The sequence below is a fragment of the Hyla sarda genome, chromosome 8, assembly GCF_029499605.1.
Source record: "Hyla sarda isolate aHylSar1 chromosome 8, aHylSar1.hap1, whole genome shotgun sequence".
Classification (NCBI taxonomy): Eukaryota; Metazoa; Chordata; class Amphibia; order Anura; family Hylidae; genus Hyla; species Hyla sarda.
The window spans coordinates 55,953,520-55,966,968 of record NC_079196.1 but is presented as its reverse complement, the minus strand read 5'-3'; the positions used below and the strand labels follow the sequence as shown (position 1 = coordinate 55,966,968).

Here is a 13,449-nt window from a genome sequence, read left to right as displayed (position 1 = left end):
ACAGAGAAAAACCATGAAGAAGATGCAGAACTAAACCAGCACTGCCACCCCTCATTCTCAGGGTTAGTAGGGATCCCAGAGGTTAGACCCCGCCAGTGGTCATAAAGTCAAGGCAAATCCTATTGATATGCCACCATTTTGTTACATGGTTATGTCCCTGTCTCATCACAACGCATTCTAGAAATCAATCTGGCCCAATTGACTCATTACAATGGGTCCTACTTCTCCAAGCAGGCAAAATGTAGCAGTACGTAAAGGCTATTCACAGTGATGAGGTGTATTGGAGCTTTCCACTTTTAGGATAACAGCTCTTAAAGGGGTTATCCACCATAAGGTGATTTTAGTACATACAAAGCAGACAGTAATGGACATGATTAGGAAGGATCTGCACTTGTGTTGGGGCTAAATGTTGTGAGATTACCATAACACTGTGGCTATCTTTTTGTGAACTTGTAATTCCTGTTTTATTTTTTTGACTACAAATCTCATAATTCCATTTTCCTCCCTCCCACACATCAGCCACCCCACCCATTGAAACATAAATGAGCTGCATTCATTCAAAAGACTTGTGGTTTTCAATCAGGGTGCCTACAGCTGTTGTATTAGTTGCAGATTGATCTCTCTCCCACCAAGCGATCGCTCCACCCACTGAAGCAGACAGGCTCCCTGTCATCAGCTGACTAGTGATGTCAAGTAATTTTGTATGCTCTAACAAATAAATATTGGGGTAAAAATCACAGAAGAATTGTGAGAAAACCGTCACACACAGGTACAGACACTATATTATGAACTACACTAACTTTACAGCCCCTGTAGCATAGTCAAATAAAAAAAATTCCTGGAATACCCCTTTAAGGGTCTATTCACACGGTAGAATTTCCGCTTGCGGAATTCCTCCTCAAATTAAAACCCATTGACTTCTATGGAATTCAGAAGTGTGAATGGAAGTGTGGAATCCCATAGAAGTCTATGGGCTTTAATTTGAGGCAGAATTTTGCAAGCAGAAATTCTGCCGTGTAAATAGACCCTGAGAGAGTAGAAAAGGGCATAAAAAATGATGTATATATGCTGCTTATTACAAATATTCAATATGATAACCCCACAAACTAACAGTGCTACATGTGCCTGAAGGTTCATCACCTATAGGGGGTATTTTACACTTAATATGAACTTAATATGTAGATTAAATGGAGGACCGCAGAAGTTGATTTTACAGCTCTCTATTGCGTATGGTCAGATTTAAAGAAAGTAGAATATCATTTTACTTATAGGATTATTTATGAATATCATATACAAATCACAGTAACTTGGCGTTTTTGCAGCACAAATGCGACTTATGGGGTCTTTTCATCCATAACAAGTATTTCCTTGCCCTTTATTCAGGTCTGTTGAATAGCATCATGATGCATTTTAGTAATATTCAATAACCTAGTTTATCTTTTCATTATTTTACAAAGTTTCTGAAATTGAGACAATTTATTTTATTTCATTTTATTCTCTATCATTTAAAGGAACTAGACACCAACCTGGCTGCCTTAACAGCTGCCTTCGAAAAAGCCACTGCAGAGAAAATCCGCTGTCAAGAGGAAGTGAATAGAACTAACAAGACCATTGAGCTGGCCAACAGATTAGTGAAAGGTCTGGAGGTGAGGTCCTACAGGGCAGGCTAATGAAGCAACCTACAGAAAGTACTTCTTTGTTATACACTACTGATCTGGCAATAACAGAGGCACTTAGCTGGGAAACTGATGAGCTGAAAGGAATTATATCATTATCATGCATTTATTTTCATGGGAGAAACGTATTTCTGACCTTTCTCCATTTTCAGCACTTCTTTGTTGAGCTTCAGCAGGAACATGAAAAGGCGAACCTAAACCAGGAGCCATAAATTTTGGAATATTAAGTATTATGTATCTGCCATAAATGTGATTAATTAAAATGCAAGGAGCGCTAATAACAATAAAACAACGTTAATGGTGCTTTTAAAGGACTGGTTTACCAGCGAAGAAGTTGTCACTTGGCCAGTTGTGTAACCCTTTACGTGCCAACTGGCTTCCAGACACATCCCTGTGAAATCCGTCATCATCCACTTTTTTTGTCTTGATGGAGGTAATGAAATTAAGTCGCTGACTTGGGTTAACATTGCAAATTATTATTTTTTTTTATAGAAAGGATAGATCTAGGTGGAAAGGATTACAGCTAGATATCAATCCTAATTCATTCAGTAAATCACTCGGGTTCCAGCGCTGTCCATTTACAGATTAATTTGGTGAATTTTCCCTCTATGCTTGAATGCTGTTCATTGTGTTATTTCTTAGTAACAGGATGTGATTGAATTTCAATTGCATAACCAAATAACTGGGAAAGCAAAGGTAGACAACCCCATTGCCAAAGGATTTATCAGCACTTTATTTATTGCTTTAGGTTTGGTTAAAATTTCCAGCAGAGCTATTGAAAAGTACAGCACTGAGAGGTCAGAAAGGGCGATATCCGCAGATCTATTTGTAATATTCGCTGTTCAGTAGACAGGAACACTCTGGGTAGTAGATCCGCCGGACCTGTGTGACAGATCACGCGGGCCTGGGAGCGGAGTCTAAGGTGCCACTTTTTTTCACCAGAGCCCGCCACAAAGCGGGATGGACTTGCTGCTGCAGGCGGCACCCAGGTCGCTACCCCTGGCACGACTTGACCACACAGGCGGCTGAGGAGATTCGAGATACAGAAGGAGAACAGGAGCAAAAGGATAGCAAAAGATCTGGGTAGGCGGCACTAGTGCGTGGTCAGGAACGACGCAGGAGGTCAGTAGGCAGACGGCACAGGAGCAAGGTCGGGAACGTAGCAGGAGGTCAGTAACGAGTCAAGGCAAAACACAGTACCGCTTTCTCAATGGCACAAAGCAACAAAGATCCGGAGCAGGAACTTATAGAAGAAACACAGGTGAACACTTAATTAAGGGCATACTGGCCCTTTAAATCTAAAAGCTCCGGCGCACGTGTGCCCTAGGAGACTGGGACACGCACGCCGAATGTGAGAGGCAGGAGAGGAGATGGCAGAGGACCGGAGTGAGTGACGGGCTGGGATTCTTATGCGGGTGCATCCCGCGATGCGAACTCCAACCCCGCCGGCAGCAGTAGATGACAGGGAAATGCGCTCACGGCTAGCACAGGCGGCCGGAGTGCAGACCGTAACACTATTATTTATAGGGAAGTTATTTTTCTTGTCTTATGTAACTAAAAGTGATTATTTGCTGATAAAAATTGTTCAGGAATGATTTGCTACAGAATATTCAGAAAAATTATTTTTTCTTTTAAAAGTGAGTAGAAGGGAACCTGTCACATTGAAAGTGCAGCCCAATCTGCAGGCATCATGTAATAGAGCAGGAGGAGCTGAGTAGATTGAAATATAGTTTTGTGGGAAAAGTTCCAGGATAACCTGTCATTTATTTATGTAAATTTCTATTCGTATTGTACAAAGTAGTCATATGGGCAGTTATACTCATTGATTGACAGCTCTCTGTTTTATAGGTCATAGAAAGAGATGTCAAACACTGATTAGGAATGCCCACATGACTGTATGGCCCAGAATCAGCAGAGAGGTACAAGTTAGTCCTCAGCATACCCACCATAAAAGGGGGACATGATGGATGGTTCAAGATGGAAAAAACGTAGATTTCCAGATATAATAAAGTTTATTAAATTAGACAAAATTAGTCCTAGAAGTGAGGATATAGTGTAACACAGGTCCTGGTATGAGGGAAAACAATATTGGTATAATCTTGTACGAGAAATATGGGGAATACAATAGCAGCGGGCGGAGTTCTATGCAGAGAGCGCCAGTAAGGCTAAGGTTCCACTTGTTTTTTTTTTTTTCTGTCAGTTTTTGGAATACCAAAACTGCAGTTATTGAGCCAAAGTCAGAAGTGGATCCATAAGGGAGGAGAAGTATAAATCCTTCCCTTATATGTCTTATTCCTTTTGAATACATTTCTGGCTTTGGCTCAAAAACTGCAGTGGCAGTATTCCAAAAACTGCCAGAAAAAAATAAAGTGGAAACTTGGCCTTATGGAGTTAACACACTGGGAGCCTGGCTGGAGGCAAATTGCCGGTAAAGCAGTTCCTAAAAGTAAATGTCACAGGCACTACGTCCCACTCCACGTGAATCCCAGTGATGGTAGCTTCTTGTTCTAGCTGGTGGCGGGGAAAGCACAATCAAGCGCTATCGCTCGCTACCGCGAGCTCCCGGCGTGTGATGTGGATTGTGGGTGGTCACGTGACTTGGCTTCCAGTCAGCTGATCTGGTGGATTTTTGAACAGGCTCTGTAAGGGGACTCTAGGTTAAAGGGGTACTCCAGTGGAAAACTTTTTTTTTTTTTTTTAAATCAACTGGTGCCAGAAAGTTGAACAGATCCTTCTAGTACTTATTAGCTGCTGAATATTACAGAGGAAATTCTTTTCTTTTTGGAACACAGAGCTCTCTGCTGACATCATGACCACAGTGCTCTCTGCTGACATCTCTGTCTATTTTAAGAACTGTCCAGAGTAAAAGAAAATCCCCATAGCAAACATATGCTGCTCTGGACAGTTCCTAAAATGGACAGAGATGTCAGCAGAGAGCACTGTGCTCGTGATGTCAGCAGAGAGCTCTGTGTTCCAAAAAGAAAATAATTTCCTCTGTACTATTCAGCAGCTAGTGAGTACTAGAAGAATTAAGATTTTTTTCATAGAAGTAATTTACAAATTTGTTCAACTTTCTTGCACCAGTTGATTTAAAAAAATTTAAAAAAATGTTTTCCACCTGAGTACCCCTTTAAGGATGATGTGGGCGCTCAGATGTTGTCGATAGATACCTCTGCTTAGGTCACTATAATCCAATAACTCCAATGTTACAACACGTCCGATAATCTGGAATTTCCAATGTGATGGCAATTGAGATTAAGTCCGGTAATCCCATGGGTCCATTGGTTTTCTCAGGTTCAACAGACTTGTGAATGATGAATGTAAAAGAAAGTTTCTAAAAAAAAAAAAAACACATAGGTATCAGTCTGAACATGAGTATAAAGACACCAAATTGGAGACTGGACTGCATTGTCACTGTCACATATTCCCTTTAAAACATAGTGAATACTGTTGATAAAATCACTGAATTACAGCCTCAAGCTAAGTTTTCACTTGTTATTTTTTTCCCTATGTTTATTGTGTGAAAAAAAACGTCAGTGTAATTTCTTGCGTCTGACGTTTTTTTCTGGCTTGTTTTCTGGTGTTTTTGCATTTGTTATAACAGAATTTTAATAAATTTTTAAACAGGGATCAATTTATGTGGGCAGGCAGGGCACTAATAATGTAGCCGACAATAATAAAAATTTAGTGTGTGTGTGTTTTTTAGACATTACTATTACTCCCAGTATGGAACACACTGGGAGTAGTAGTTCCTTTACTAATAGACAGATCGCCCTGGGTGTCACTCCTGATTGTCCATAATATAGCAGAGATGCGGAGCAGCTCTATACAGCGCTCGCATCTCTACACTATACTCCGGGCCGGCCAGTGATGTGAATAGAAATTCATCTCACCCATTCATATTTTCCACCCAGAGTGGGGATTGGCCGGATGGTGGCAGCCAATCCCTGCTCTCAGCGGGAAATATGAATGGCGAGTGGCCGGCCGGAGTACAGTGCAGACATGCGAGCGCAGGATAAAGCCGCTCTGCATCTCAGGGATGAAGGACAATCACAGCGGATGTCAGGAGTGACATCCGCTGTGATCTTTCCTTAACTGCAGGTATTACTGCTCCCAACATGGAGCACACTCTGCTTCATGCTGGGAGCTGTAGTACCTGCATTAATAGACAGATCACAGCAAGTGACACTCCTGACACCCACTGTGATCCTCCTGTATAATGTATAGATACGGGCGTCCGGCTGCTCTTCTATGGTCCCCTGCACTGCTGTATAGATACACCTATTCATATTTCTCACAGAGAGTTGTGATTGGCTGGAACCATCTGGCCAATCACAGCTCTCTGCAGGAAATATGAATAGGTGTATATATACGGCAGTGCAGGGGACCATAGAAGAGCGGACGACCACATCTATATATTATACAGGACGATCGCAAAGAACCTGGGGCGATCTGTCAATTAGTACATGTACAGTGTGTTCCATGCTGGCAGTAGTAGTAGTACTACCTAAAAAAAAAATTTAAAAGGTGAAAAATACACACACTTTACATTTTTATTATTGTCGGCTACATTTTATTTTATAGCCCTGCCCGCCCACATAAATTGATCCCTGTTTAAAAATTCCTTAAAATGTCATTATAATAAAGATACATTTCGTTAATTACAATTTTTTCCCTACGAAATTTTATTAAAAAAGCTATCTCCATCACTTTTTTGGATCGCTAAAGTCCAAAAAAGACTAAAAACCGCCTGCAAAAATGCCAAAGTTAAAACCCACATGTTGTTTTTCTTGGCGTTTTTTTTTACTCCCATAGACTTCTATGGGAGAAAAATTCCACGATTTTAGGGAGAAAAAAGCCATAGGCTCAACATGCTGCGACTTTGCAAAACTGCCAAGGAGCTGAAAAACGAGTGAAAAAAACACCAAAAGGATTTTAAAAACGCCAAACTGAAAAACACAAAGAAAGGAGGGTGCAGGAGGGTGCACTGCTCTGGTTCTTCGGCTGTTAATAGAGCGCTGTTGAAGTGCTATCAGGCGGATGGCGGCAGATGAATACGGATACCCAGAATAGGCTCCTACTGCTGCCTCCTGCTGTCTGACCAGGAAGTAGAGGGGGTGTGACAGGGGATGTGAGCACTACTCAACTTTCCCATGTGACTTCAGGAGTGTGAAATCTCTACTGAGCATGCTCAGTGGCACTAACGGACGTTAAATTAACGGACAATAACAGGTGCATTTTGTAACGTCCGTTACGTCCATTGGCTTCAATGTTAATAATTAACGGACGTTCAATGATCCGTTAATTGTAAACGGGAAAAAAATACTGCATGTCCGTTCTATTCTTCCGTTATAACTAACGGACGTTAGTTTAACGGAACAAAAAAGGTACAAACGGAAGATTAAAAAATCCCATAGACTTTAATGGGATTTGTTAACGGAAGTTTAAGGATCCGTTATAAAAGACTTTATAACGGAATTTCATAACGGATCTTTAAACGGAAGAAGAACTTTATAGTGTGAAAGCAGCCTAACTTGAACTAGACCTATGCCAGTCCATTTATTATACAAGGTTGGAGTATGAATTCATCTTTATAAGATTTACATAAACTAATATTCTACATCTGTGTTCTCCAAACTGTGGACCTCCTGTTGGCTGTCCGGGCATGCTGGGATTCTTAGTCTTGTAACAGCTGGAGGTCCACAGATTAGGGGACCACTGCTTAACATGGATTACTGTACAGTCCCTAGACACTTATTTTTATACCATAAAAAAGTATCTCCTTCTAACTGATCTTGACTTACAACACGGATATAGTACATACTGAGATACAAATATGATATAATATTTTACATCAACATACTAGATCAGTGGTCTTCAACCTGCGGACCTCCAGATGTTGCAAAACTACAACTCCCAGCATGCCCGGACACCCAACATCTGGAGGTCCGCAGGTGGAAGACCACTGTACTAGATAAATGGCGCTAGTGTTGCTCATGAATATTCGCAATGCAAACTTTATTCGCGAATATCGCATATTCGTGGATTCGCGAATATAGCGCTATATACAGTGGTCCCTCAAGTTACAATATTAATTGGTTCCAGGACGACCATTGTATGTTGAAACCATCGTATGTTGAGACCAGAACTCTATGGAAACCTGGTAATTGGTTCTAAAGGCACCAAAATGTCATCCAAAAATAGGAAAAGGTGAGGATTAAAGGACAATAAATAGATAACTAATATAGATAAAGCAAATTCTACATATAAAAGTAAGAAAGATCTGCTGGGAGCTGTAATCACTGTCTATTTCAGTGTTTCCCAACCAGGGTGCCTGCTGGGAGTTGTAGTTTTGCAACAGCTGCAGGCAACCTCTTTGGAAACATTGGTCTATGTAGAGGACAGAAGCTTCTTCAGGGTCCTGTACAGAACACACCATGTCCTAAAAAAAATGTCCAAAAAAAAGGAAAATGGATTTGCCCTTACCTGGTGTCCAAAGGAGCAGGTAACCCTGGCACAGGTAAAGAGTACAGAACATGTAATACCTCCCTGTACTGTAGGGGCGCTACCAGACACCAGTCAGTGCATACACTTTAGGAATACACTGGTTTTACCAGTGAAATATCCATTCTGATTGGTCGGTTCTTCAAGCCATTGACACGTTTCGCAGATTCCATAGCATTGTATGTTGAGTCTGGTTTCAAGTTACGATGGTCCAGAAAAGACCATTGTATGTTGAAACTATTGTATGTTGAGGCCATTGTAAGTTGAGGGATCACTGTATTCGCAATTACAAATATTCGTTTTTTTTCTTTTCACAGTACACATCACAGTGATCACCCCTATCTGCTTCCAGCTTGTGTGGCGTAAAGAAGGCTCTAATACTACTGTGTGAGACTGGCGTGCAAATTTTCGCATATGCAAAAATTAGCATAGGCAAATTTCCGCATATGCAAATTTTTGTATATGCTAATTTTCGCATATGCGAAAATAAAACGCGAATATTACGAATATGCGAATTTAGTGAATATATGACGAATATTCCTCCTTTTTATTCGTGAAATATCGCGAATTTGAATATGGCCTATGCCGCTCAACACTATATGGCGCATTGTTTCTATTTTGAAAATCTGCTCTGCGCCAGGTACATACATGGATTCTTAGTGTTAATACAAGTGTTTTCTACACTAAATGAGAACTCAGAATTGAGAACACAGAAATGATTCTTTTAATGCGACATAGAGCTTGTGTGTTTTCTTTAGAATCCATTGAAGGTGACATCTATTGTACCCTTTCACAGTCGTGTGGAATAGGCTCTATTATGGAATCTAATCATAACATCTCCATTTAGAGATGGCTGAGATTAATGGATGTTGTTCGTAAGAAAATCCTAGTAAATAAATGGATTTCAAATGATTGTATCCATGACATTACTGTTTTTATTATTAATGCTATTTTGTCAGGTAGTTGTTTTATACCTACATTATTTCATTTACTGCGGGAGGAGCAAGCATTCTATTACTGTATGAAAGAAACCCAGACTTCACCATTGTTTAGAAAATGCATAGGTTTAAATGAATGGAGTATCTATCTAGTTATAAGTGCATCTATAACATACCCAAAGAGGGTTAAAACACTCCACATCCACTGTAGCCCCCATAGACATTTCCAGGACATAACAATGATGTCAGCAGTAACATAAGGGCTGCTGCTCCGTCCATGTGGTTGAGCAGGTATTCTAGATCAGCTCCATAAAAGTGGATGGGGCAAGATACACTACTCCAGAAGAATCGCCATAGACGACGTATGGCTTTTTTCCCCTGAAGAAAACAATGGCCCTCATTTACTATTGTAAACTCGACATGTTTTGTCGGGTTGTGCGCCAGATGCTGTCGCATTGCACCAGAAATTCTTTCTGCGCCAGACTTTGCGCCAGAACTGAAAAATCCCCGACTAACTCTCCATTTTGCTTAGAAAACGCGAAAATGGGGCAAGGGGGCGTGGTCTCCGAAAAGGGGCGTGTTCCCGACATTTTCACAAAAACTCAATATATTGGCCCTCATTTACTGAGAGTGTTGTGTAGGTTTCTTTGTGGGGTTTTAATTCCCTACAATTTATTTTCCACGGTATTTACTAAGGTTTCTCTACATTTTCCACTTTCCCTACATATTCCTTTTTTTTTACTCATGTTCTGATCTGTCGGGTTTTCCTCAACTCACATCCACCACATTTTCTGTGGAAACCTTAGTAAATATGTTGGATTTTTGTGAAAATGTGGGGAACACACCCCTTTTCGGAGACCACGCCCCTTTCCCAGCAGCCACTCCCCTTTTTTGGGTTTTCTTAGCAAAATGGAGAGTTAGTCGGGGGGTTTTTCAATCCTGGAGCAAAATCTGGCGCAGACAGAATGTCTGGCGCAATGCGACAGAATCTGGCGCACAACCCGTCAAAACATGTTGAGTTTGCAATTGTAAATGAGGGCCACTGTGTCTATATGTTTGCTTGGAGTCAATAGTATATAATATATAAAACACCATTGAAAGATAAACAGAGAAAAAGAAAAAATGAATGTGTAAATGTGTGTGTGCATTTTTTCCATCACATTCTATAAAGGGGTACTCCAGTGTTCCGGCTGCATTCGGAACATTTAGTTCCAAATGCTGTGCACGCGCTGTGAGGGTCGGCCACGCCCCTTGTGATGTCAGGGTCAGGCCACGCCCAAAGCCGGAAGGCTGTCCGGTGGAGTACCATTTTAACTGAAATTGTAGAATCACATGGTCAAAGAATGCCATGCCCCCACTTCTTGTGTCCTGTCCTGATCTAGTTGTTACCAGAGACAGATTTAGTCTAACAACAGGCAAAGTAACACATATTGCGGAGGAGTGAGATGCCTTCGGGAATGGTAGTATCTACAAGTCTGTTTGGGGGTCTATATTAAAGGGGTATTTAGATTTTTTTTTTTATTACATTGTTTCACTAAAATTATATAATATAATATAACTTTATTTTAAAAAATAATTTTTTTTTTGTGTTATACACTTTTACAGGTTGTGCAGCAGCAGTGATGTTTATTCTAATGCATTTATCGGGGCATTAGAATATACAATATGCTGAGGGAAGCTTTCTCTCTTAAAGGGGTACTCCACTGGCCAGCATTCAGAAGTAAATGTTCCGAATGCTGTTTTCGCATCGTGGGGGTCAGCCACCCCCTCGTGACATCATTGCCACGCCCCCTCAATGCCGTGATGTCATGAGGGGCACGGCTGACCCCTGCAGCGCGAAAACAGTGTTCGGAACATTTACTTCTGAACGTTGGCCAGTGAAGTACCCCTTTAATTAAGCACTGCAGTGCACACAGCAATAGTGACAGATAGCCTTCTAAAGTGTAGCGTATATTTTATTGCCCACCTAAAATGCATTAGAATACACAGTAGCTTTCTATTACTAGCGATATGTGCACTGCAGATCCTAGCATATTGAGCATCAAATGAGTGGAAGCCAGGGCATGAGCCCTGCAGTTCCTGACGCAATCATTGGTGGCAGCAGAAAGCCCTGTGTCGGCTACCCATGAAACTACAGTGCATAGTGAAAGTATTCGCCCCCTTGAACTTTTCAACCTTTTGCCACATTTCAGGTTTCAAACATAAAGATATAAAACTGTAATTTTTTGTGAAGAATTAACAACAAGTGGGACACAATCATGAACCAAATTTATTGGATATTTCAAACTTTTTTAACAAATAAAAAACTGAAAAATTGGGCGTGCAAAATTATTCAACCCTCTAAGTTAATACTTTGTAGCGCCACCTTTTACTGCGATTACAACTGTAAGTCGCTTGTGGTAGGTCTCTATCAGTTTTGCACATGGAGAGACTGAAATTTTTGCCCTTTCCTCCTTGCAAAACCGCTCGAGCTCAGTGAGGTTGGATGGAGAGCGTTTGTGAACAGCAGTTTTCAGTTCTTTCCACAGATTCTCCATTGGATTCAGGTCTGGACTTTGACTTGGCCATTCTAACACCTGGAAATGCTTATTTGTGAACCATTCCATTGTAGATCTTGCTTTATGTTTTGGATCATTGTCTTGTTGGAAGACAAATCTCCTTCCCATTCTCAGGTCTTTTGCAGACTCCACCAGGTTTTCTTCCAGAATGGTCCTGTATTTGGCTCCATCCATCTTCCCATCAATTCTAACCATCTTCCCTGTCCCTGCTGAAGAAAAGCAGGCCCAATTCATGATACTGCCACCACCATGCATGACAGTGGGGATGGTGTGTTCAGGGTGATGAGCTGTGTTGCTTTTACGCCAAACATAACGTTTTGCATTGTTGCCAAAAAGTTGGATTTTGGTTTAATCTGACCAGAGCACCTTCTTCCACATGTTTGCTGTGTCTCCCAGGTGGCTTGTGGAAAACTTTAAACAACACTTTTTATGGATATCTTTAAGAAATGGCTTTCTTCTTGCCACTCTTCCATAAAGGCCAGATTTGTGCAGTATACGACTGATTGTTGTCCTATGGACAGAGTCTCCCACCTCAGCTGTATCTCTGTAGTTCATCCAGAGTGATCATGGGCCTCTTGGCTGCATCTCTGATCAGTCTTCTCCTTGTATGAGCTGAAAATTTTGAGGGACGGCCAGGTCTTCGTAGATTTGCAGTGGTTATATACTCCTTCCATTTCAATATTATCGCTTGCACAGTGCTCTTTGGGATGTTTAAAGCTTGGGAAATCTTTTTGTATCCATCTCCGGCTTTAAACTTCTCCACAACAGTATCTCGGACCTGCCTGGTGAGTTCCTTGTTCTTCATGATGCTCTCTGCTCTTTAAACGGACCTCTGAGACTATCACAGTGCAGGTGCATTTATACGGAGACTTGATTACACACAGGTGGATTCTATTTATCATCATTAGTCATTTAGGTCAACATTGGATCATTCAAAGATCCTCACTGAACTTCTGGAGAGAGTTTGCTGCACTGAAAGTAAAGGGGCTGAATAATTTAGCAATCCCAATTTTTCAGTTTTTTATTTGTTAACAAAGTTTGAAATATCCAATAAATTTAGTTCCACTTCATGATTGTGTCCCACTTGTTGTTGATTCTTCACAAAATTACAGTTTTATATCTTTATGTTTGATGCCTGAAATGTGGCAAAAGGTCGAAAAGTTCAAGGGGGCCGAATACTTTCACTATGCACTGTATAGAACACAAAAATGTTGTTTTTTTTTAACTACAGGTAAAATAAAAATGATCTAATAGTTAAAATATTATGTGTGTATATATATATATATATATATGTGTGTGTGTGTGTGGATTTATATATTTATATATATATATATATATATATATACATATAATATTTTTTCCCAGGGAACATAGCTTCATGACACTTGTCCTCAGGTTATGTGTGGTATTACACTTCAATGGAACTGAGCTGCAATTGCACAGAAAAACTGGGGATGAGAGTGACGCTGTTTCTAGAAGAAATCAGTTATGCTTTTCTAATCAAGGAAAAACCCTTTAAAGGGGGGTCATTCCTTTTTCCAGGAGTCTGGTGGACAATCCAGTAGAGTGGAAAGGATATAGACAGGGGTGTAGCTATAGAGGTAGCGGAGGTAGCAGTCACATCGGGGCCCTGGTGCCTAAGGCGGCCCCAAAGCACAGCTGCCTCACAAGAGACCAGTATTATATTTGGCATATGGGGCCCTGTTGCAGATTTAGCATCGGGGGGCCCAAAAGTTACAAGCTACGCCTCTGGATATAGAAATTGTTAGGGTT

General features: G+C 40.8%; 1 protein-coding gene across 10 annotated transcripts in view; it reads left to right on the top strand.

Moving 5' to 3' along the window:
- LOC130285427 (dynein axonemal heavy chain 11-like) overlaps nucleotides 1-13,449 on the top strand; it is a 523,820-nt gene that overhangs the window by 349,093 nt on the left and 161,278 nt on the right. For all 10 annotated transcript variants that reach the window (XR_008847325.1, XM_056536793.1, XM_056536797.1 and 7 more), the window contains one exon: nucleotides 1,512-1,646. Coding sequence is in view for 9 of the 10 variants with exons in the window: in XM_056536793.1 (XP_056392768.1) it covers nucleotides 1,512-1,646 (135 nt within the window). In the remaining variant the exon portion in view is untranslated. The remainder of the gene's footprint in view (nucleotides 1-1,511; nucleotides 1,647-13,449) is intronic.